At 44.4% G+C, this 23,836-nt stretch overlaps 2 protein-coding genes across 2 annotated transcripts in view; both read right to left on the reverse strand.

Moving 5' to 3' along the window:
* Positions 1 to 23,836, reverse strand: part of LOC123770736 (uncharacterized) — a 758,174-nt gene that overhangs the window by 27,794 nt on the left and 706,544 nt on the right.
* LOC138353206 (involucrin-like) overlaps positions 5,881 to 23,836 on the reverse strand; it is a 47,305-nt gene continuing 29,349 nt past the window's right edge. The window contains exon 2 of the mRNA XM_069306086.1: positions 5,881 to 6,293. Coding sequence (XP_069162187.1) covers positions 5,881 to 6,293 — 413 coding nt within the window. The remainder of the gene's footprint in view (positions 6,294 to 23,836) is intronic.

Below are 23,836 nucleotides of genomic sequence, written 5' to 3' on the forward strand. Positions count from 1 at the left end.
ATTCAATGAAGTTATAACATGAGAATAATCTCCATTCAGGACAGAGTTTACATGTAGACTACTACTTAAACAATAAAGTGCTTTGAGACCATCACATATATCTAGAAAACTTTCCCGGTGGTTTGAAGGGGGTGTAGTTTCTCATGGTAATGGATTTCCTCTGAGAACGGGCTCTGTTGAGTACAGACTGGAATTGTAATTATTACAGCCCATCCTCATAAGAAAACTAGTTTTTAATACCATGTTAATAAAATTGATGACTGCGTCTGAGGGATACGGAAAGGACGAGAATATTCGATTGCTTGATTGATGAAGATTAAGCCACCCAAGAGGTGGCACGGGCATGAATAGCCCATAAAAAATGAATATTCGATTGAATGATGATTATATAATCGGTCCACACCTCACCAGCCTCTAGCAGGTAAGGAGGAAGTGTTAACACGTAATTAGGGAAAAGGTGTGAATTCATAATTAGTGGACTAAGTAGAATTAACAAACCCATCTCATTATCTGTACATAAGCTAATGAGAGTTTGGAGCAAGAAGATTACCTGACATGATATACTTGCTAAAAAAAATTCCAGCCACAACACCACACTCCACACACTCTACACACACACACACACACTGACAGGGTGGACAAAGACAAACTCTTCAGCACGGGTGGGACACGAACAAGGGGACACAGGTGGAAACTTAGTACCCAGATGAGCCACAGAGACGTTAGAAAGAATTTTTTCAGTGTCAGAGTAGTTAATAAATGGAATGCACTAGGAAGTGATGTGGTGGAGGCTGACTCCATACACAGTTTCAAATGTAGGTATGATAGAGCCCAGTAGGCTCAGGAATCTGTACACCAGTTGATTGACAGTTGAGAGGCGGGACCAAAGAGCCAAAGCTCAACCCCCGCAAGCACAATTAGGTGAGTACAATTAGGTGAGTACACACACACTCAAAACTCCAAACTTCAGCAGCCGTGAGAGGCGGAAGCGTTCAGTGAGATCCCAAGTTCAACTGACCCCACAATTTAAGGTGGACTCGAGGGATAGGGAAGTCAAGGGATAGGGAAGTCAAGGGATAGGGGGGTCAAGGGGGGATGGAAGGGGAATAGAAAGTGGTGGATTCGAACAAATACACAAGGTACAAAAAAATTACCACAACTGTTAATTGTAATCTTCACTGTAGCCTTCATTGGCTGATTAATAGGGATTAATGGGACAAAGAGAGAACGCCTGGATAATGTGACGGAAGAGAGAGAGAGAGAGAGAGAGAATTTTTTTCAGTGTCAGAGTAGTTAATAAATGGAATGCACTAGGAAGTGATGTGGTGGAGGCTGACTCCATACACAGTTTCAAATGTAGGTATGATAGAGCCCAGTAGGCTCAGGAATCTGTACACCAGTTGATTGACAGTTGAGAGGCGGGACCAAAGAGCCAAAGCTCAACCCCCGCAAGCACAATTAGGTGAGTACAATTAGGTGAGTACACACACACTCAAAACTCCAAACTTCAGCAGCCGTGAGAGGCGGAAGCGTTCAGTGAGATCCCAAGTTCAACTGACCCCACAATTTAAGGTGGACTCGAGGGATAGGGAAGTCAAGGGATAGGGAAGTCAAGGGATAGGGGGGTCAAGGGGGGATGGAAGGGGAATAGAAAGTGGTGGATTCGAACAAATACACAAGGTACAAAAAAATTACCACAACTGTTAATTGTAATCTTCACTGTAGCCTTCATTGGCTGATTAATAGGGATTAATGGGACAAAGAGAGAACGCCTGGATAATGTGACGGAAGAGAGAGAGAGAGAGAGAGAGAGAGAGAGAGAGAGAGAGAGAGAGAGAGAGAGAGAGAGAGAGAGAGAGAGAGAGAGAGAGAGAGAGAGAGAGAGAGAGAGAGAGAGAGAGAGAGAGAGAGAGAGACAGAGAGAGAGAGAGAGAGAGAGAGAGAGAGAGAGAGAGAGAGAGAGAGAGAGAGAGAGAGAGAGAGAGAGAGAGAGAGAGAGAGAGAGAGAGAGAGAGAGAGAGAGAGAAAGAGAGAGAGAGAACGCCAGGATTTGTGCAAAAACTTTCCATGTGAAACATTTCCTACATTTTTTCCTTTCACCGCTCTGATTGGTTGCGAATTTTATGAATATATGAGACACTGGAAATGGCAGAAGGCGTCGCCGATTGCCAGACACAACAGTGTGGTGAGAGCTGGTGCTGTGTGGACGTCTCAGCTGTTAGAAGGACGTAGAGGGCGCCTACATGTTTTAGTTATTAGCAGGATATAAAGGACGCTGAACTGATTGCACTACTGTTAAACACGAAATAGATAATGTATATATATATATATATTACTCAGGAACAAGCCACATCAAAGATAATCTATCACCTTATATCATCACAGTAAAGGAGCGTGGCTACTTAGAACACATCTCAAGTAGGTTGACCAGACCACACACTAGAAATTGAAGGGACGACGACGTTTCGGTCCGTCCTGGACCATTCTCAAGTCGATTGTGTCGACTTGACACAATCTACTTGAGAATGGTCCAGTACGGACCGAAACGTCGTCGTCCCTTCAATTTCTAGTGTGTGGTCTGGTCAACATACTTCAGCCACGTTATTGTGACTCATCGCCTGCACATCTCAAGTAGTTTTTTTTAACTCAAAGATGAACTGTGTCAAACAGCAACCTCTCCTCATTGGACGAAGTGCTGGATTAAGGATCGACATTCTACGACACGAAACATGACACTTTGTACAATATTAGGATTTTTCACCAAAGTGCTTCTTCAAAGTGCAAAGTATAAAACTATATACTTTTAACAAAGTATAAAACTGAAATATCTTATGCTATATCTTACGTTTCTCAGCTGTTTAACTTGACCAAATCTAAATAGATCTGTTCGATTCTCACTTGTAAACCCCTAAAGGTTTACCTTCACTGTAAACTTATACATGTGGCATGATTGTAACTATTGATGAATATTTATTTTGCATTGAAAACAGAAATGAACTATGAATTTAGAAATGTAAAATGTGGTGTCATTAAACCATCAAAATATTATATTTTTTTCCTTTGATTTCTGTTAGTAAAATGTTGGAAATAACCGTCATATGTAGGTCCTTCGCTTTCTTGTAAATGGTTTAATAAATAATAGAGAACATAAAAATAAAACATAAAAGTAGAACAGTAAAGTAAAAGTTAAGTAGAGTATAAAAATTGAGACGTGTGCTGTCAAAGAGGGGGTCAGGCCCCCCTATATATATCCCAGTTATTTCCAACAATTTACTACAATAAATCAAAGCAAACACACCACATACGAATGGCGCAATAATTCGAAATTATATAATACAAAACTCAAAGTTCAACTTCTGCTTTGAATTCAACAAAATTAAATATCCTTAAATAATTACAGTGATAATTTTTAAAGTTTTCGTGAAGAAATCACCGCACGCCCCCTCAGACTTATAGCCATTTGAGTCACAATAATGATCCTTTCCTACCTCGAATCATTATCAGAAATACCAAGAGGGGAAACTACAGCATAAAATGAGAATAAACAACACTCAATTCTATACCAATAACGTTCTAGTCAGTAAAACAGACCCCTATGACAGACCCCCACACCTTTACAGCTCCATATGCAGACGATGAGTCACAATAACGTGGCTGAAGTATGTTGACCAGACCACACATTAGAAGGTGAAGGGACGACGACGTTTCGGTCCGTCCTGGACCATTCTCAAGTCGATTGTGTCTACAGCTCCACTCCCATGGGTGAGGAAAGGAAGGTGGTGTTGCGATTTTTTTCCCACGTCAGGTCTCTGAGCTGCTGTAAGCCATTATCGTGGTACTCTATCATCATCCCCCGATTTATACGACTCCTGGCGCACATATTGCCTGAGATCACAAGGAAGTTGTTGGCCTTTCATATTTCCCCGTTAATATCTTAGAGCGGAGATATGGGGCCTGGTGCCGCCGCCTTGAGCTCGTCCTCAGACCAAATCCATTACCTTGAGAAGCCACACCCACCTTCAACCCTCCTGGATAGTTATCTTGATATTTGTGATGGTCGGAAAGCATATTTATTTCTCTATTTATTTATATTTTATTTATTTAAATATACAAGAGTTCTTACATTCTCACGTCGCTGGTAGACTTAAGAGCTCAGGGAGACATAATCACCACATACAAAATTCTGAGGGGAATTGACAAGTATGGATTATTTAACACGGATGGTACACGCACAAGGGGACACAGGTGGAAACTGAGCATCCAAATGAGCCGCAGAGACATTAGAAAGAACTTATTCAATGACAGAGTAGTTAGTAAATGGAATGCATTAGGCAGTGATGTGGTGGAGGCTGACCAGTTTCAAACGTAGATATGATAGAGCCCAGTAGGCTCAGAAATCTGTACACCAGTTGATTGACAGTTGAGAGGCGGAACCAAAGAACCAAAAGCTCAACCCCTGCAAGCACAACTAGGAGAGTACAACTAGGAGAGTACCAGCACTCTTAGCGTTTCGGGCAAGTCCTTACTCTTAATGTTCCCGGAATACGACCCGCCAAATCGTTTAACAACCAGGTACCCATTTTACTGTTGGGTAAACAGAGGCTACAGTTAAGGATTGGCGCCCAGTAAATCCTCCCCGGCAAGGATACGAACCCAGGACAAAGCGCTCGCGAAACACCAGGCGAGCGTCTTACCACTACGCCACGGGGACTGCTGTGGTTCCAGTTATAGTCTACATGTAAATTGTTAAATAAACCTTTGTCTATTTTCCTTGTGTAGCTTCCGGGGATCAACGGCCCCGCGGCCCGGTCTCCAACCAAGCCTCTGATCATCATAAACAGATTATCCTCAAGTTATAACTTTAATGTAAAATAAATAGTTGGTTTAAATTATAAATAGTGAATGCTGAAAACGTTTTCTTTGAAGAATTAGTTTTTTGTAAATGGAATTCACGGGCACACGTAACAGTTTTCGAATTCCATATGTCACATTATCATCACTAATACATCACATTAACGTAATAAAACATAATAAACCCTAACCTAACCATACCCTAATCTAAAGTAACCTTAACCTAACCATGGATAGAGAGTAAATAATAGCACAAATTATGTATTTGTGCTATTCCCAATCCCGTCCATCCATTCCTTTGAGGGGACCTCCTCCCTGAGGACAGATTGAGATACTGGCGGCCGGTGGGTCTTTGTTCCTAGTAAGGGGCTAGGATCCTAGGCTCCTAGGAACCTAGCCCTCCTTCCTAGGAAGGCTACGTTCCAGTTTACGCGGACCTAACGCGATTGTGCTGTAAGGGCATGACTTAGTAACACTACCAGGAGTCTCAAGGGCGGTAATCATACACACACACTTGCCTACAATAAGATATTAACGTCAACACATCAACGGGCGTATCAAATATATTAATATACTCCGTACCCCCTTTGCAATTCACTGCAACATTGCAATGAATTGGGTGGTATTGTGTGTGTATATTCATAGCTGGAGGCATTTTTGCTGAAGGAATATAATTATTTGATGTGTACGTGTATTAAAAAAGTTGTATTCGACGTTATTCTTCAATAATTCGTATGCCTCTGAGGTGATCAAGTTGTATACAAAGGAAATGATTCATTCTCATTTGAATGTATTTCTCGTTAGTGTTTAATGATGTGTATTTATAACTGTCATTGACAGGTAATGAATGGTCTGTATACTTGTTGTTATAGCCGACTGTCTATCACCCTGTCTGTGAGTCTCTGTCTGTATCATTTTCTGTCAACTGATTTATTAAATCTGTTTTTGTTTCGTTATTTATTTAATCACCTTACTTTTTCCCTGTTTAACAGCTAGTGTTATACTAGCCTCAGGTGATCAGTTTCTAGATCAGTGTGAATGTTTGTCACTCTCTCTTTCTAAGTACCGTGGTTCACCAGTATCTTTTTCTAAGTATCGTGGTTCACCAGTATCTTTTTCTAAGTATCGTGGTTCACCAGTATCTTTTTCTAAGTATCGTGATTCACCAGTATCTTTTTCTAAGTATCGTGGTTCACCAGTATCTTTTTCTAAGTATCGTGATTCACCAGTATCTTTTTCTAAGTATCGTGGTTCACCAGTATCTTTTTCTAAGTATCGTGGTTCACCAGTATCTTTTTCTAAGTATCGTGGTTCACCAGTATCTTTTTCCAAGTATCGTGGTTCACCAGTATCTTTTTCTAAGTATCGTGGTTCACCAGTATCTTTTTCCAAGTATCGTGGTTCACCAGTATCTTTTTCTAAGTATCGTGGTTCACCAGTATCTTTTTATGTTCGTTTATCAGTGTTTATCTCAGACTATTTTTATTTCTATCATTCAGTCTATTTATGTTATGTCAGATCAGTCTGTTATCTTAGCAGTTTTCTTTCAGCCTGGCTATCTGCATGTTAGGTTATCTGAAAATTCCCGGTACGTGTCTCCCAGTCTGATGCCTGGAACTTACCTGTGAACCCTTTTCACCAGTACTGGATAATGTCAACATAACCAGATTGCTATGGGGGTCCAACCCGTTCTCGCACTTGCTTATAGTCAATATTGGCTTATTTAATAAGTGCATATGTGACATACTAATTGATTGTGAATATTTTAGTTTACCTTAAAAAGCTTCATAGAAAACACCGACCTCACCTAACCTTCTTAGTATGTTAAGATAAGCATCTTATTGTTAAGTAATAATTACAATTATTACTTAACCTATACCGTTGATAGGTTAAGTAATAATTGTAAATAAGAAGCCATAAGATGCTTATCTTAACATACTAAGAAGGTTAGGTGAGGTCGGTGTTTTCTATGAAGCTTTTCAAGGTAAACTAAAATATTCACAATCAATTAGTATGTCACATATGCACTTATTAAATAAGCCAATATTGACAGAAGGCAAGTGCGAGAACGGGTTGGGGGGGTCAAGGGGGCGCTACCGAGCATGAAGTCGATTGTCGATGCCATACATAAGATCAAGGCTCAAACATCATATATGCTAACATGAAATCATGCATAGGTCTGATGTTCAGGATATGTATGAAGTCTGAGGTCAGCAGGTCTGAGATTAAGGATCAGGTCAAGGGATTACATAACATCTGACGTCAAGGATCAGGGCGATTCATGAGGTCAGAGGTCATGGAACAAGGACATTGTTTAGGTCAAGGGCCAAGGGATTACATAAAGTCTGACGTCAAGGATCAGGGCGATTCATGAGGTCAGAGGTCAAGGAACAAGGACATTGCTTAGGTCAAGGGCCAAGGGATTACATAACATCTGACGTCAAGGATCAGGGCGATTCATGAGGTCTGAGGTCATGGAACAAGGACATTGTTTAGGTCAAGGCCCAAGGGATTACATAACATCTGACGTCAAGGATCAGGGCGATTCATGAGGTCTGAGGTCAAGGAACAAGGACATTGTTTAGGTCAAGGGCCAAGGGATTACATAAAGTCTGACGTCAAGGATCAGGGCGATTCATGAGGTCAGAGGTCAAGGAACAAGGACATTGTTTAGGTCAAGGCCCAAGGGATTACATAACATCTGACGTCAAGGATCAGGGCGATTCATGAGGTCTGAGGTCATGGAGCAAGGACATTGTTTAGGTCAAGGGCCAAGGGATTACATAAAGTCTGAGGCTAAACTCATAAACAAGATCTGAAGACCAAGTTTTAAAGAGAGAGAGGCGAGCCTCTCTCCTTTGTATAAAGCTCAAAAGAACAACATTCTTGTCAAATTTATGAACTTTTGGGCCATTAATGTTGGCTAATAAATAAATGTTATAATTGCGTGTAATTTCTGGTGGCTTAGTTAGTTGTTGTACTGGAGTTTATGACGGAAGTTTGTGTGTAAATATGTAAATGTACACCTCCCTGCCATGGGCTGGCACACACACTCACCAACACAGGGAAACACTTCATAAATAAACGTGAAAATAGATATATAAACAAATTATGTTAATATGGACGACCCCCAGCCCTCTCTATCTGGGGTAATACACCCCAGCCCTCTCTATCTGGGGTAATACTACCCCGGTCCTCTCTATCTGGGGTAATACACCCCCAGCCCTCTCTATCTGGGGTAATACACCCCCAGCCCTCTCTATCTGGAGTAATATGACCCCCAACCCTCTCTATCTGGAGTAATATGACCCCCAACCCTCTCTATCTGGAGTAATACACCCCCAGCCCTCTCTCTAGAGTAATACACCCCCAGCCCTCTCTATCTGGAGTAATACACCCCCAGCCCTCTCTATCTGGAGTAATACGACCCCCAGCCCTCTCTATCTGGAGTAATATGACCCCCAACCCTATCTATCTGGAGTAATACACCCCCAGCCCTCTCTATCTGGAGTAATACACCCCCAGCCCTCTCTATCTGGAGTAATACACCCCCAGCCCTCTCTATCTGGAGTAATATGACCCCAGCCCTCTCTATCTGGAGTAATACAACCCCAGCCCTCTCTATCTGGAGTAATACGACCCCCAGCCCTCTCTATCTAGAGTAATACGACCCCCAGCCCTCTCTATCTAGAGTAATACGACCCCAGCCCTCTCTATCTGGAGTAATACGACCCCAGCCCTCTCTATCTAGAGTAATACGACCCCAGCCCTCTCTATCTAGAGTAATACGACCCCCAGCCCTCTCTATCTAGAGTAATACGACCCCAGCCCTCTCTATCTAGAGTAATACGACCCCCAGCCCTCTCTATCTAGAGTAATACGACCCCAGCCCTCTCTATCTAGAGTAATACGACCCCCAGCCCTCTCTATCTAGAGTAATACGACCCCAGCCCTCTCTATCTAGAGTAATACGACCCCAGCCCTCTCTATCTAGAGTAATACGACCCCCAGCCCTCTCTATCTAGAGTAATACGACCCCCAGCCCTCTCTATCTAGAGTAATACGACCCCCAGCCCTCTCTATCTAGAGTAATACGACCCCAGCCCTCTCTATCTAGAGTAATACGACCCCCAGCCCTCTCTATCTAGAGTAATACGACCCCAGCCCTCTCTATCTAGAGTAATACGACCCCCAGCCCTCTCTATCTAGAGTAATACGACCCCAGCCCTCTCTATCTAGAGTAATACGACCCCAGCCCTCTCTATCTAGAGTAATACGACCCCCAGCCCTCTCTATCTAGAGTAATACGACCCCCAGCCCTCTCTATCTAGAGTAATACGACCCCAGCCCTCTCTATCTAGAGTAATACGACCCCAGCCCTCTCTATCTAGAGTAATACGACCAAAGCCCTCTCTAGAGTAATACGACCCCCAGCCCTCTCTATCTAGAGTAATACGACCCCCAGCCCTCTCTATCTAGAGTAATACGACCCCCAGCCCTCTCTCTCTAGAGTAATACGACCCCAGCCCTCTCTAGAGTAATACAACCCCCAGCCCTCTCTAGAGTAATACAACCCCCAGCCCTCTCTAGAGTAATACAACCCCCAGCCCTCTCTAGAGTAATACAACCCCCAGCCCTCTCTCTAGAGTAATACAACCCCAGCCCTCTCTCTAGAGTAATACAACCCCAGCCCTCTCTAGAGTAATACGACCCCAGCCCTCTACTACCGAGCCTACATTAAGTACTGATATAAAAGGATTAAAATGTCAAACTTTAACAAATGATCTAACGAAAGAAAAATTTACTTCACCTTAGATGAAAAAAGCAGACTACTCATTTTTGTATTAATTTTATTTACATAATTTGTACAAATGTTTACCTGAAATGAGAATTTTTTTTTCATCTTTATTTAAGAAAATACAATATAAATCTGCCGAATTTTGTGAGAGACAGGAAGGAAAATAAACACACCTCAATAAAGAACTTCAGTAAAACATATCAAACAATTTGATGATGAATTTGCAAATAATGCAAATTCTCTTTGCATCATTCTACACAGGTCAATAATAAACAAAGGGAGAGGATCTCAAAACAAAAATATATCAGAATTATTTTTCCTGATTGCTGGCAAACAGCAAGTTCAAACACAGAATGAAAATCAGCAGGATATGCATATTTTTAAGAATAAAAAAAACTCATATTAACTCTGGTGGGGGGTAGAAATAGCCTAAGCTACTCTATTCCTTTGAGATGTATTTCTTGCTTATCTCAATAAACATACTTGAACTTGAACTCTTATTAACTCTGGCCTGGCAAATGGAGATTTACAATCCTAACCAACAAATCATTAACTTTTGCTCAACAAAGATTAACATTGGTAATAATGGAACTGATTTTTTAATTTCAAAATATATCTGAACTGAGGTTCCAAGCTTGAGGAGCCAATTACTAGAAAACTTACCTGCACAATAATTGTATAGAACTAAAGAGCAACGGAAAATGGCATATATAAGGAAATAAAATTATTAGGATTTATATAAAGATTACTGAGTAATGCTACATGTAGCAGGGGTCGGCTCGTTTCTACAGTTTCCTACACAGTAACGAAGGGAAATAATTTTATTATTTATCTATATTTCAAGGTGCTGCGGGCAGGATACAATTTTATGTGGCCGAGGTGGTCCGTGGGCCGTCGTTCGAGGACCCACAGGTGTAGAATATTACAACTCTCTGCTTTCTCCCCTAACTATAAGCAGACAGGTCTTAGTGTATTGTAAGAGAGCGATTCACAACACTCTACCACTAGTTTCCTTGGAATACGACTCGCTAATCGTTTAACAACCAGGTACCCAATCACTGCTGGGTGAACAGAGGCGTACAGTTAAGGATTGGTGCCCAGGATATGAACCTAGGCCAAATTGCTCGCGAAGCACGCGGAGAGCGTGTTACCGCTGTGCCATCGACGAATGCTTACTATTACTTATTTGTTTCATCTTCTCCTTTATCACGTTTCTCCATTATTTTCCACATCAAACTTTCTTCCTTCTCCCTCCCTATCTCTCACTTCCCTTCTTCCCCCCTCCCCACCTCTCCTTCTTCCTCCTTAATCTCTCTCTCTCTCTCCCTCTAGTTCCAAATCTATACCTGCCAACACAGCTTTCAAGCATATTTCTACACATTAATCAATAGCCAATTGAGATGATTATTGCAGTTATTGGTACAATTTTATCCGTAGATTATAACTGCAAATCGACGCCTACGGCGAATTCCCTTCAACAGGTGTTTGGAATTAACAATTAATTAGATAAAAGAGCTTACATTACCTACATTTTACTGTGATGAGGCAAAGGTGATGTCTCGCTGGCTGTCTCTCTCAAACAAAAGTGGTCTTCAAGAGGTGTGTGTGTGAGTGTGAGTGTGTGTGAGTGTGTGTGTGTGTGTGTGTGTGTGTGTGTGTGTGTGTGTGTGTGTGTGTGTGTGTGTGTGTGTGTGTGTGTGTGTGTGTGTGTGTGTGTGTGTGTGAATGTTAAATAAGAAGCTTTAGTAGTTGTCCTCACGACGGCACCCAGTGTTCCAGACACCGTTCCAGATTGCCTTCCAGACACCGTTCCAGATTACCTTCCAAATAGCCACCCACTGTTCCAGACGCCCGTTCAAACAGCCTTCCAGTGTTCCATCCTCGAAACTGTTGGTGACAGTCTGGAAACTAATGATAAATACCAGTCACCATGACCCTTTACACAAGATAAAGTGAGGCCACAAAAATGAAATAAATCTTCAAGAATTGCTCTTGGGCAATAGGCTTAAAAACGTGCTACAAAAAAACAATTGATTACTGACGAGGCTGAAACTGACGATCACTTAAGATTGAAATTGATGAAGACCGGTTTGTAAATATGTTGCCCCCCCCCCTTTTGTCTTTCAACCACTGCCCTTCCTTTTCCTTCAACCTCTGACCTCACTTCCCTTCAAGATCCCTATCACCCCGACGATCCTATTCACCCATTACCCCAGTCGACACCTATTCCCCTTCCCTTTTAACCCCTCCCAATCCCCCTACGATCGCCCCTCCCACGACTCCCTCCACCCGCCCCGCTGGCTCCACCATTCAACATCATCTAGGAGCAGCCTTGCTATTACCTAGCGAAGTTAAAATTGATAGACGAAGGTAATGTCATTACCCAAAATTTACGTCTTGTAGCTGGTGATATTTCGAAGGTTACGAGGCTGGCCATGTTTAAGAGGCCCGTGGCCAGAGGGCCCGTGATGTTGGCCATGTTTAAGGTCATCTACTTCACCCACATGGCTAACATGTGGGTGAGGTCGTCAGTTGTGGGACACATATACAATGTTTTTCATCCACAACTATGGTATGGGGCGGTTTAACCTAACTCTGACCCTTGCTTGCTTGATGTCCTGCGATCTCTACAAGCCCACAAGCTTCGATAACCACCTTTACAAGATAATGATTTTTACAGGTATTGAGGTCCCGTTCTTTGAAGTCATGACGCCTACCTTTTCGCCAAGACTTGCGCCATCTGTCAGTATCTGTTTAAAGGCTACAAACACCTGTAAGAACTGACAGTAGTGAGCCTCTTCTTCCCCGGCCGCTAACACCGATCCAGACATCCCACCTGGAAAAGCCTTAGGGCATTCGCATTCCAGAGATCTGATGCTCCCCCTCCACATCTCCCCCAACACCATCACCTTCCCCACCTCTGTACGGTTTCTTGCAATTTCTTTTCCTCGCTTGAGAAAACTTGACCTGTCTTGAGAATGGGGCCACCACCTTCTGACCGCCGAGTTTTCTTCGTAATATCTCGCGAAGTTTTTTTTTTCAACTTCCTGGAAGGCTTGACTGCAGCATGTTCGCCCCTTAACAACACCGCCGCGGGTATAGGAGGCTTGGTATAAAACTGTGCCCTATCGCCCCCTCTCCATTAAAAGTTGTGTCAATATTTGGCTTGCGGGATATTTGGAAATGTGATTTTCCTTGGCGGGTGGAGAATGAGGTTTGTTCAGGGGCGAGGCGGCTCATATTTCTATATGTTATTACATTGGAGTTCTGAGGAACCGGTCTCTGGAACTGATTTCTCTCTCTCTCTCTCTCTCTCTCTCTCTCTCTCTCTCTCTCTCTCTCTCTCTCTCTCTCTCTCTCTCTCTCTCTCTCTCTCTCTCTCTCTCTCTCTCTCTCTCTCTTCTCTATTATATTGTTTATTACTCTAAGTTTATACAAAAGGATTCACAATAACGAGATGCGTCAACAAGAAAATATTTGGAGGAGGATTAATGGGCTTGCCTCTGGATACTGGGACGCCTCAGACGGGCACCTTAACCTATGGATCACGAGGTGCTAAAAGTTACACAACCTGGATACGCCAGAACCCACTAGGAATTCGGAGGTACTGAGTTCAGTGTTTTCCATAAGTATGAGACCGAGTTTAGTGTGTCCCAGAGGTGTGAGACCAAGCTCAGTGATCTTCGGAAGTGTGACGATAAATATGAGAGGGACAGTATGAGAAACACATGAGAGGTAGATTAGTCAGCTGGAACAGAAACGTCCTAGCCAATGTTAGATTGAGCCATCCCTTTACCCTATGTTTGACCCTATCCCCATACCCTATGTGTAACTGTCCCTACTCCTTTGACAATTACAATTTTGGGTCATAGATTTACTGAACACAAATTTTACCACTTACAAGCTATTGGTACCACCTCTTGGGTGGCTTAATATTTATCAATCAATCAATCGAGGCTCAAGCAGCAGGTGGGCCTCACCACCCAGACAGAAGAATGGCCGCGAGTCCCGTCTCCAAGATCAACCACAGGTAAGAATAGGTTCAGCCTTCGTTAGCACCAAGGTGATGCCCCAAGCAGGAGGCCGGAGACCCACACGGGCGACACCTTCCCATCCCCCACAACGCTTCATAAACACGAGAGAACATATAAGCAATGAAGACTCTGACTGCAAATCTTCCAGGAAGTCTCCTAGTCTTTCCGGCAATGATGACCATCTGGGAAGTCTCCAACCAATTAAGTTTTTGTCTTCAGCGTTGAGGAGCATCACAGGGCGTTTACCCGTCAAGGAGATGGTCGGGAGACATCACCATAACGACGGAAGTGATGCTGCTAATGAATGAGACGTTACCTAGGCTCGAGGCGTTGTCTAGCAATGAACACATTTACGGTATGGGACAATAAGCATCCTGCTTTTTTTTTTCCTCTGCTGATTGCATGAGATCAGCAAGGAATCTCTAGTAATTTTCTAACTCGAGAAACCCGATGTGTAAACTGCAATGTTCTAGACCAAAGTGGACTTATATTCTACATCAGTGATATGTCACAACCTTCGTTTTTCCCTGGTGCATGAATATTTCTGTGGTGCTGTGAAGAGACTTGTCTGTTGTACTCTGTGCAAGATTTAGGTCACACTGGCCCGGTGGCGTAGTGTTAACACACTCGTCCCACCCTACGGCAGTGATTTGGCTCGGCTCGATACCTGGTTGTTAAACGATTGCTGCGTCGTATTCCAGGGGAACTTGTGGGTAAGGTTTCCCATGAGCTAAGGGAAGGGTCCCTTAGCTCACATTCATCAGCGGGTCTCACAAGTTTCATATTCTTTCTAACAGTTGATTTGATATCTTATTACTTGCAATTCTTCCCTCTCGTGCCCTACCTCCTTCCCCCTCATACCCTGCCACCCTTCCCCCTTATACCCCTGCCTCCCTCCCTCCTCATACCCTGCCTCCCTCTCCCCTTATACCCTCCCTCACTCCACCAACAGTGTTCCCATCTTCTCTCCTTCCCAGCTCTTCCTGTCTTTATCTTCCTCACCTGCCTCTCACTCCCTCACTTGCCTCTCCTCCCTTCCGTCCTCCCCTCCCTTCCCTCCCTCCCCCACCCCCAGTAATCACCGCCACAGCTCCTGCAACAAGCATTGCTGCGTCTTTGTGAACGTGGCCTTACTGTCAAAACTTTCAACTCTACACTTGGGAGGTGTCGTGCCCGCAGGCTGTCGAGGGTGTATGTTAGGGGTTAGCGGTGGAGGTTAGGGGGTAGGCGTTGGGGATAGGATAGAAAGATTTGAGGGAGGGGGTACATGTTCTCTTTGATCACGCCTGAGGTGGTTGTCACGGGGTTAATGAGGGGTAGGAATAGGTATGTTATCTGATTGGTGGATAGGTGGATAGCATCACACGAGAGAGAACTCTCTCTCTCTCTCTCTCTCTCTCTCTCTCTCTCTCTCTCTCTCTCTCTCTCTCTCTCTCTCTCTCTCTCTCTCTCTCTCTCTCTCTCTCTCTCTCTCTCTCTCGTGTAAAACTTGTGTGTTCGAGATTCTGAGGTGTTCAATGAAGCGAAATTGAGGTTATTATGGGCAGACGTGCTTATGTGTACTTGCCTAACAGTTCTTACCTCACAAGACTGTTGCAGGGACAGCTCCAGATCCTGGGCCCCGCCTCTCAACTGTCGGTCGTCTTATTCAGTGACTCTCGACTCCCTTTATTTCATATGTTCTTTGGAAATGCTGGGTAGAGGAAGCCACTACTATTTCCTCTTTTAGTTGGTCCATCAATGTAAACAATGTAAGTGTTTTCTCAGATATATTGAGTGGACGGTAGAGCGTCATCTCGCTTCTTGCAAGTCAGCGTTCAATCCCAGACTGTCCAAGTGGCTGGGCACCATTCCTTACCCCCCGTCCCATCCCAAATTCTTATACTGATCCCTTTCAAGTGCTATATAGTCGTAATGGTTTGGCGCTTCTCCTGATAGTTTCCTTGTCCTTCAATGCATGACTTCTCTTTACGTTTCTGGTCACTCTGAACAGCCTTCCTCTGTGTCATGGATACCCCTGAGTATTTTGGAGGTCCGGACCATGTCCAATCAGTTCTGTGTCAAACCTCTGTACATTCTCCAGCTTCATTTGATCTTTGAGACCAGGGCTAGCTCCATGCTGTTACTACACGCTCCAGGACTGGTCAGACGTATGCCGTGTGTAGTGTTCCGAGTGTGTTGTGTCTAGGTCCCTGGAGGATGTCCCGGTGACTGCCAGAGTGGTTCTGGTGACGGATTTGTGAAGTCTACTCCCGGATTCTTGTCTCTCACTGAGCCTATTAAACTCCTACAGTATGCAGTGCCTCGCTGTTCAGCATTGCCTGCACCTTATCCAAGGATTCCTGATGCCTCCTACAGTCCTGGCTGATCTCGAGATTCCTCCTTATCGTTCCGTTATCAACTAACACCTGAACCCAATGCCAACACCTGTACCAGCACCGACCGAACTGCAGCTGCGACTGAATGCATAGTTTGAGTTAAAAGCGGATGTGAGAAAAGAGTGATGAGTAGGAACTCATTTCTTGACGACGAGAGAGAGAGAGAGAGAGAGAGAGAGAGAGAGAGAGAGAGAGAGAGAGAGAGAGAGAGAGAGAGAGAGAGAGAGAGAGAGAGAGAGAGAGAGAGAGAGGTAGAGAGAGAGAGAGAGAGAGAGAGAGAGAGAGAGAGAGAGAGAGAGAGAGAGAGAGAGAGAGAGAGAGAGAGAGAGGTAGAGAGAGAGAGAGAGAGAGAGAGAGAGAGAGAGAGAGAGAGGGAGAGAGAGAGAGAGAGAGAGGTAGAGAGAGAGAGAGAGAGAGAGAGAGAGAGAGAGAGAGAGAGAGAGAGAGAGAGAGAGAGAGAGAGAGAGAGAGAGAGAGAGAGAGAGAGAGGTAGAGAGAGAGAGAGAGAGAGAGAGAGAGAGAGAGAGAGAGAGAGAGAGAGAGAGAGGAGAGAGAGAGAGAGAGAGAGAGGGAGAGAGAGAGAGGAGAGAGAGAGAGAGAGAGAGAGAGAGAGAGAGAGAGAGAGAGAGAGAGAGAGAGAGAGAGAGAGAGAGAGAGAGAGAGAGAGAGAGAGAGAGAGAGAGAGAGAGAGAGAGAGAGAGAGAGAGAGAGAGAGAGAGAGAGAGAGAGAGAGAGAGAGAGAGAGAACATTTACAGAGCCTGACTAACAATTACTATTTATTTAAGAGAGAAAATAACTAGGAGGTAATCTTTACCTACTGAACCCATCCACACACTGTCTAGCCTCCACCCTCCACTAGCCCACTCATCTATGCTAACCTATCCCTCTCTCTCTCACTCCAGTACATTCGTCTACGTTGACTCAACCCTCCATCTCTACATCTAAGTCCATCTCTAGTACACCCTCTCTACATCTAAGTACATCTCTAGTACACCCTCTCTACATCTGTCTCTAGTACACCCTCTCTACATCTGTCTCTAGTACACCCTCTCTACATCTGTCTCTAGTACACCCTCTCTACATCTGTCTCTAGTACACCCTCTCTACATCTGTCTCTAGTACACCCTCTCTACATCTGTCTCTAGCACACCCTCTCTACATCTGTCTCTAGTACACCCTCTCTACATCTGTCTCTAGTACACCCTCTCTACATCTGTCTCTAGTACACTCTCTCTACATCTGTCTCTAGTACACCCTCTCTACATCTGTCTCTAGTACACTCTCTCTACATCTGTCTCTAGTACACTCTCTCTACATCTATCTCTAGTACACTCTCCCATCTACGCTCACTCCACCTCCCCTCCTCTCTCTTCCTCTCCCAGCCTCCACTTCCCATTTTATTTGTTTTTAATTGTTGCTGGTGTATCAAATCCCAGGATGGGAGAAGCCCTGAAGGTAAAACCCTCATTTCATGCAGCAACCCTGGAAAAAAACACCATTGAAGTTGCAAACAAAAACACACACACACCCACACTGTATTTTTTTTTGCACGAGGGCCGCCCACAACAACATTCATGCAAATTGGAGAATGTAATTAGGAGAGCCGTCGCTACCGTCCGAGCGACTGGACACGATGGGTGCAGACTTCCTAGAATGCTTTGCCGCTTCCGTTCAAACCAGTAGTTTGCATTTATATAAGAGGTGATGAAGGTCTTTGTTGCCAGCAAGCTGCAGAAGGCGACTTGTAACATGTATACGCTTGCCAGAGATGCAGAGCATTGTGTATGTGAGTAATTACCTACGTTCTCAAGCCTGGCCTCGGGCCGGGCTTGGGGAGTAGAAGAACTCCCAGAACCCCATCAAGCAGGTATCAAGCCTGGCCTCAGGCCGGGCTTGGGGAGTAGAAGAACTCCCAGAACCCCATCAAGCAGGTATCACTTGGGGAGTAGCAGATCTCCCAGAACCTCATCAAGCAGGTATCAAGCCTGGCCTCGGGCCGGGTAATTGTGTAGTCAAATAGTGAAGATAATTGTACAATCAACCACCAAATGGGTGATCCCTTCGTTCTACTGTCCCTACCAGCGACCTCCACTTTCCTGCTCCCATCTCGCCTGGAGGTCAGCATTCGCAGCATGCTACAAATGTTGACCTCCATCATTGGACACAACCACAGACATTCTCCCTTACAGTATACTAGTAGGGGGTTTATCCGGCGGTGCCCGGGACAGTCTGCCTCCCCCCCTACCTCCCCATTCCACCCTTCTACCTCTTCCTCCTCCTTCCCTCTCCCCTCTTTCTTTCCCTTTCTCTCCCACTTTGTCTACACCCTTTCCCTCTTACTCTCTAAGAAAATACAATATTGCAACACGAATTAACTCACGTCTATTTTCGAATAAACCATAAAACCTGATGTTATTTCAAACATCATGAAACTCGCAGAGGGAGGGGGGAGGTTATAGATGCCGATATTTCTTAAAGTATGGCACTTGGGCCGACCTCATATGATGGCTCGATCACCCCATACTGACTGGAAGGTCGAGGCAGAGCGAAAGCAAGTTATGGGCAAAGGAAGGGGTGGGGGGGGGACGTAGGGACAAGGAGAGAGGGGACGGGAGTAAGGATAGAGCAGAGCAGACAGGGTATAGCAGGGGAAAGGGGAGGGAGAAGGGAAGAAGGAAATGACAGTTAAGGAGAATCTATGCAACGACCCTCATCTTCCGTCTGAAGTTAATTTATCAAGAACTTTTCCTCGATGTGTCTCCTCACATCTTCCCATTTTCTTTCTAAGAGAGCTTCCCTCCTATTCTTCCCTCCATTCCTCTGTCTATCCACCCCCTCCCTCTGTGTATCCACCCTCTCCCTCTCCTTCCCTCCGTCACTTCCCCTTCCCCTCTCTCTCTCTCTCTCTCTCTCTCTCTCTCTCTCTCTCTCTCTCTCTCTCTCTCTCTCTCTCTCTCTCTCTCTCTCTCTCTCTCTCTCTATCTCGCAAAAGGAAAAATGTAACAGAAGCCAATTGCCATTTAAAGGAAAAAATGGCTAGTAACTTTTGAGTGACGACACCAGAGGTGAACATGGTGTCGTGTTGATAAGGAAATAAAAGACGGAGAGGGCCTTGCCTAGTGACAAACCTTTTTGGGCACTGAATGACAGCGATCTCTGTCAGAGGTGATGACAAGGGCCGTGAAGCGTGGTGTGTGTGAGAAAGAGAGATAGAGAGAGAGAGAGAGAGAGAGAGAGAGAGAGAGAGAGAGAGAGAGAGAGAGAGAGAGAGAGAGAGAGAGAGAGAGAGAGAGAGAGAGAGAGAGAGAGAGAGAGAGAGAGAGAGAGAAGTTAGAGTTGGATTAAGATCCTATGAATGTTCCCATCAGAGGATCAGCTGAGGTCGAGTTTAACGATGCATTTACAGCCATTGTTCGTTCATGGGACAACATCTGCTGTTCTATTGTTCAAGGAACAACACCATCTGTTCTCTAGTTCAAGGAACAACACCATCTGTTCTCTAGCTCGAGGAACAACACCATCTGTTCTCAATTCAAGGAACAACACCATCTGTTCTCTAGTTCAAGGAACAACACCATCTGTTCTCTAGCTCAAGGAACAACACCATCTGTTCTCTAGCTCAAGGAACAACACCATCTGTTCTCAATTCAAGGAACAACACCATCTGTTCTCTATTTCAAGGAACAACACCAGCTGTTCTCTAGCTCAAAAGGACAATTCCTGCTGTTTTCTAGTTCACATGACAACTGCTGTTCTCTACCTCAAAAGACAACACCTATATTTTCTAGCTCAAGGAACAACACCTGCTCTTCTATTATTGAAGGGACAACACCTGCTCACTCTGGTTGTGAAGGGGGGGGGGGAGGTCTTACTGACGTGTGTGTGCACTTAAGATGCACACACACATGGAACACCACCCCTGAGTGAACACGTACACATATCCTGCAATTGCAAATCATGGGAGACCTATGATATTGGGCCTCTACTGATAGCTCCAGTTGTCTAGAGTTTCTGTAGTGCACATGGGCCGTTGTGTCTATCTTTTGACTGATTTATTAGAACAGACCAAAACATTTACATAGTATGAGACACACAGAGAGATGGTCGCCATTTCAACTGGTGTGAGAGGGACCAGTTAGACTGGCACCAAACTCTGACTGCAAGTGAGTGTAAGTTTACATACACCTTACATTTAACTGTTACACTATCGGTGCACACATGTCCCATTGATATAATTACAATTTATTGCACATGCAAATGTGATACCCGAGTATCAGATTGGGCTCCATGTTTTCCCTTTGAATACCGGCGGTGATAGGAAGCCGTATTAATTGATTGGTGATCATTTGACAGTGTTAAGTGAGATTCGTTTTCGGAGGGAACCTATTATCATTCAGCTAAGTGTGTTTAACAAAAAATTAATACCTCAGTTAACATTGAGAGGTTACTGAACCCTCCATCCATAACAAATGACTACTCACCACTCAAGAAAATAACACTAGATTATTATTCACCATTAGTGTCAAGAGGACCTCTTAAAGTTTATCTTTGACTAAGTTCTGCATCAGGGATTATCACGACTTTCGAAACCTCGTGTCTAAGACAAACCATCATCTGTGAGTTCTTCTTCTGCAGTCGTTTGCCTGGAGACGTTTGCTGCTGTTCTGGTAACTACATATTCTTAGATAACTATCTGCAAGCTATCTACACATTCCTATATATGACCAGGCGTCGCGGAAGGTGGTCAGACATTTCTACAGCGTGCGTTAAAGTCTTGGATGAGAACCTCAGTCTTAGCATGCAAGAGTCCTAACAGGCAAGGGTCTTAGCAGACAAGTCCTAGCTGACAAGAATCATGGGATGCATGAGTCCTAGCATGAGAGTTCAAACACACACCAGTCATAGCCAAGAGCTCTAGCAGGCAAGAGTCCCAGCAGATTCAAGCAAAATAATACATATATTACACATTACTGTAGTGATGCCCTCCAATGTACCATAATGTACTACATTTCAATAAAACTATATAACATAATGAAATAAGACACAATGTATACATTGTAATTCAGTGTAACACAATGGAAAACAAAGTGACATTCTACACAGGGCACAAAATGCACTAGAGTGTAATAACATGTAATAGAGTGCAGTTATATTCCGTGGCAACATTAAATTGGCACTAAAGAGAGGGTGTGTGTGTGTGTGTGTGTGTGTGTGTGTGTGTGTGTGTGTGTGTGTGTGTGTGTGTGTGTGTGTGTGTGTGTGTGTGTGTGTGTGTGTGTGTGGAGATATTCTGTGTTAATTACCCCGGGGAATATCGGCAGATGATCAGGGTGTGTGGATATGACTGTTTATATATGCAAATAAAGGTGGTGGAGCGGTAATATCCCTTTATCTACCAGTGCCCAGAGAAGGACAGAGGAAGAGAGGGAGATAGATAGAGAGACAGAGGAAGAGAGTCTCCTGTAGAGAGAAAGGAGAAGGGGGAGGAGGAATCGTAGAGGGAGGGTGAGAAAGAGGAAAGAGAGAGAGAGAGAGCTATTAATCTAGGTCACCAAAAGATAGCTTCACCTTCTCTGGTTAGAAAAATTGACCTGTGAAGCTGCTTATGGATTACCGGCATTTATTTTCCCCGGTCTTCTTCACCCTCTCTCTCTCTCTCTCTCTCTCTCTCTCTCTCTCTCTCTCTCTCTCTCTCTCTCTCTCTCTCTCTCTCTCTCTCTCTCTCTCTCTCTCTCTCTCTCTCTCCTTGCCTTCTTTACTCTCGTCCCTTCCTTTCCCCTCCTTTGTTATCACCTCCTTCCATTACCACTCTCCATTCCATTCCCCTCTCGTTTTCTCTCCTCTCTTATGATTCATTTTGCATATCTTTTATATTGTCCTCTAAGTGTCTCACAAAGAAATTAAGATTTTCTCTCGTTTTCTAAATAGCGACTAGCAGTGTGTAGCCTCGTACGTACTTCCTCATGAAAGGGTTCGAACTTTAGACCGCCAGGAGCTGAAACCCCCTGGCGTGTCCGGGTCTCTGACCACCTGACCACACTGACTGTTGCAAAAGTCATTGGTAGCCGAGGCTATTTCCCCAACGACCCGACAGCACTCGGTAGTCACGGTTCACAGTTCGTTTTCATCAAACCATAAGGAAAACGCGAGCTACAAATGTACGACATACTTCCATAAACCACAAATAATTTGTTATAGAACTTTTGGACAGTCAGTGTGGTCAGTTGGTCAGATTACTGGACTCGCTAGTGGGATTCCAGCTCCTGGCGGTCGAACCCTTTCATGAAGATTGATTGATTGATGAAGGTTAAGCCACCTAAGAGGTGGCACGGGCATTAATAAGTGGTAAGTGGTAAGATTTTTTAGTAAATGTATACTGTGTGCTGAGGTCGCATTTAATCGTCAGGCTGCTATCGCGGGGGAGGACACTCCTTGACAGTATTTATGAGGGTCTCCAACTGCTGGACACCTTTTTGACCAGAAGAGTGGCAGTGTTGATGGCTTCACGGTGGTTACTGTAAGATTCAGGGACTCTTAAAAGCTCTTCTAAGGTCGTTGGTTTCATGAGGAATTGTTGTTGTTTCAGATTTAGCTACTCAGAACGAAGTGTCCATGTAGCACGGGCTATGGTGAGCCCGTAAATACTTCATGAGGAATGTTATATGTTGTTGTTATAGAGGCTGTCTGTTAAGACTGTCCTCGTGGGCTGCCCTGCGGGTTCTGGGACATACATCTTGTCAACGAGATGACCAGGCTGGAGTTTAGTTTTAACACTTTCGTATTACCGTTACAGAATTGTAACTCTCCTCCGTTACGAATCATGCAGGTCATGCAGGTCGGCGTTCAATCCTCGACCGTCCAAGTGGTTGGGTACCATTCCTTTCCCCCGTCCCATCCCAAATCCTTATCCTCATCCCTTCCCAGTGCTATATAGCCGTGATGGCTTGGCACTTTATCCCTGATAGTTCCCTTCCTTCCCCTCCCCCTCCCGTGTTGAAGGGAAGCCCAGCAGTGTACACTGTGGTCTTGCTGATGACAGTCTGGTGTTGGTGTCAGCTGCCCCGCTGACAGATGGTCCACACTGCTCCACATCTTTCAGCCTCCAGCGAGTTGCTTTATGGAGATTAGTTTTCTGCTCTCTCTCAGTTGTGGCTTTCTCAGTTTCTCTATCTTCGCGAAGGAGGGGTGAAGGGACGGTACCACTTGGGCTAGACGGTAGAGCCTCTACCGTCTAGCCCGTCTTGCATGAGTACCTTCTTGCATGAGTCTCGCTTCATGCAAGTCTGTGTTCAATCTCCCGACCGTCCAAGTGGTTGGGCACCATTCCTTCCCCCCCGCCCCATCCCAAATCCTTATCCTGACCCCTTCTAACTGTTATTGAATCTTCTCTTCTCCCCCTCCTTCATCTACCCCTCTACCTCTTCCTCCTCTTCTCTCAGGCCCTCACTATTCTACTACACTGAACGTGAACGTCAGCCGGCTAGGAACGGCCAAATATCATAAAATGTTAAGTTTTAACATTCTTTAAAAGGTCACCAGTAGTATTTTCTGTTGTTAAAGACTGTTGATCTGGTGTGAGGTGTTCCCATGTGTGTGTGTGTACTATTTGTGTCTGCAGGATCGAGCTATTAGCTGTTGGACCCCGCCTTTCTAACCAATCTATTTTTCTCTATTATATCTACCTACACATACTTCTCTCTAACACACTGTGACGATTAATGATAAATGTGATGACAGAAATAGTGTGTGTGTGTGTGTGTGTGTGTGTGTGTGT

The sequence above is a fragment of the Procambarus clarkii genome, chromosome 56 (assembly GCF_040958095.1).
Source record: "Procambarus clarkii isolate CNS0578487 chromosome 56, FALCON_Pclarkii_2.0, whole genome shotgun sequence".
NCBI lineage: Eukaryota > Metazoa > Arthropoda > Malacostraca > Decapoda > Cambaridae > Procambarus > Procambarus clarkii.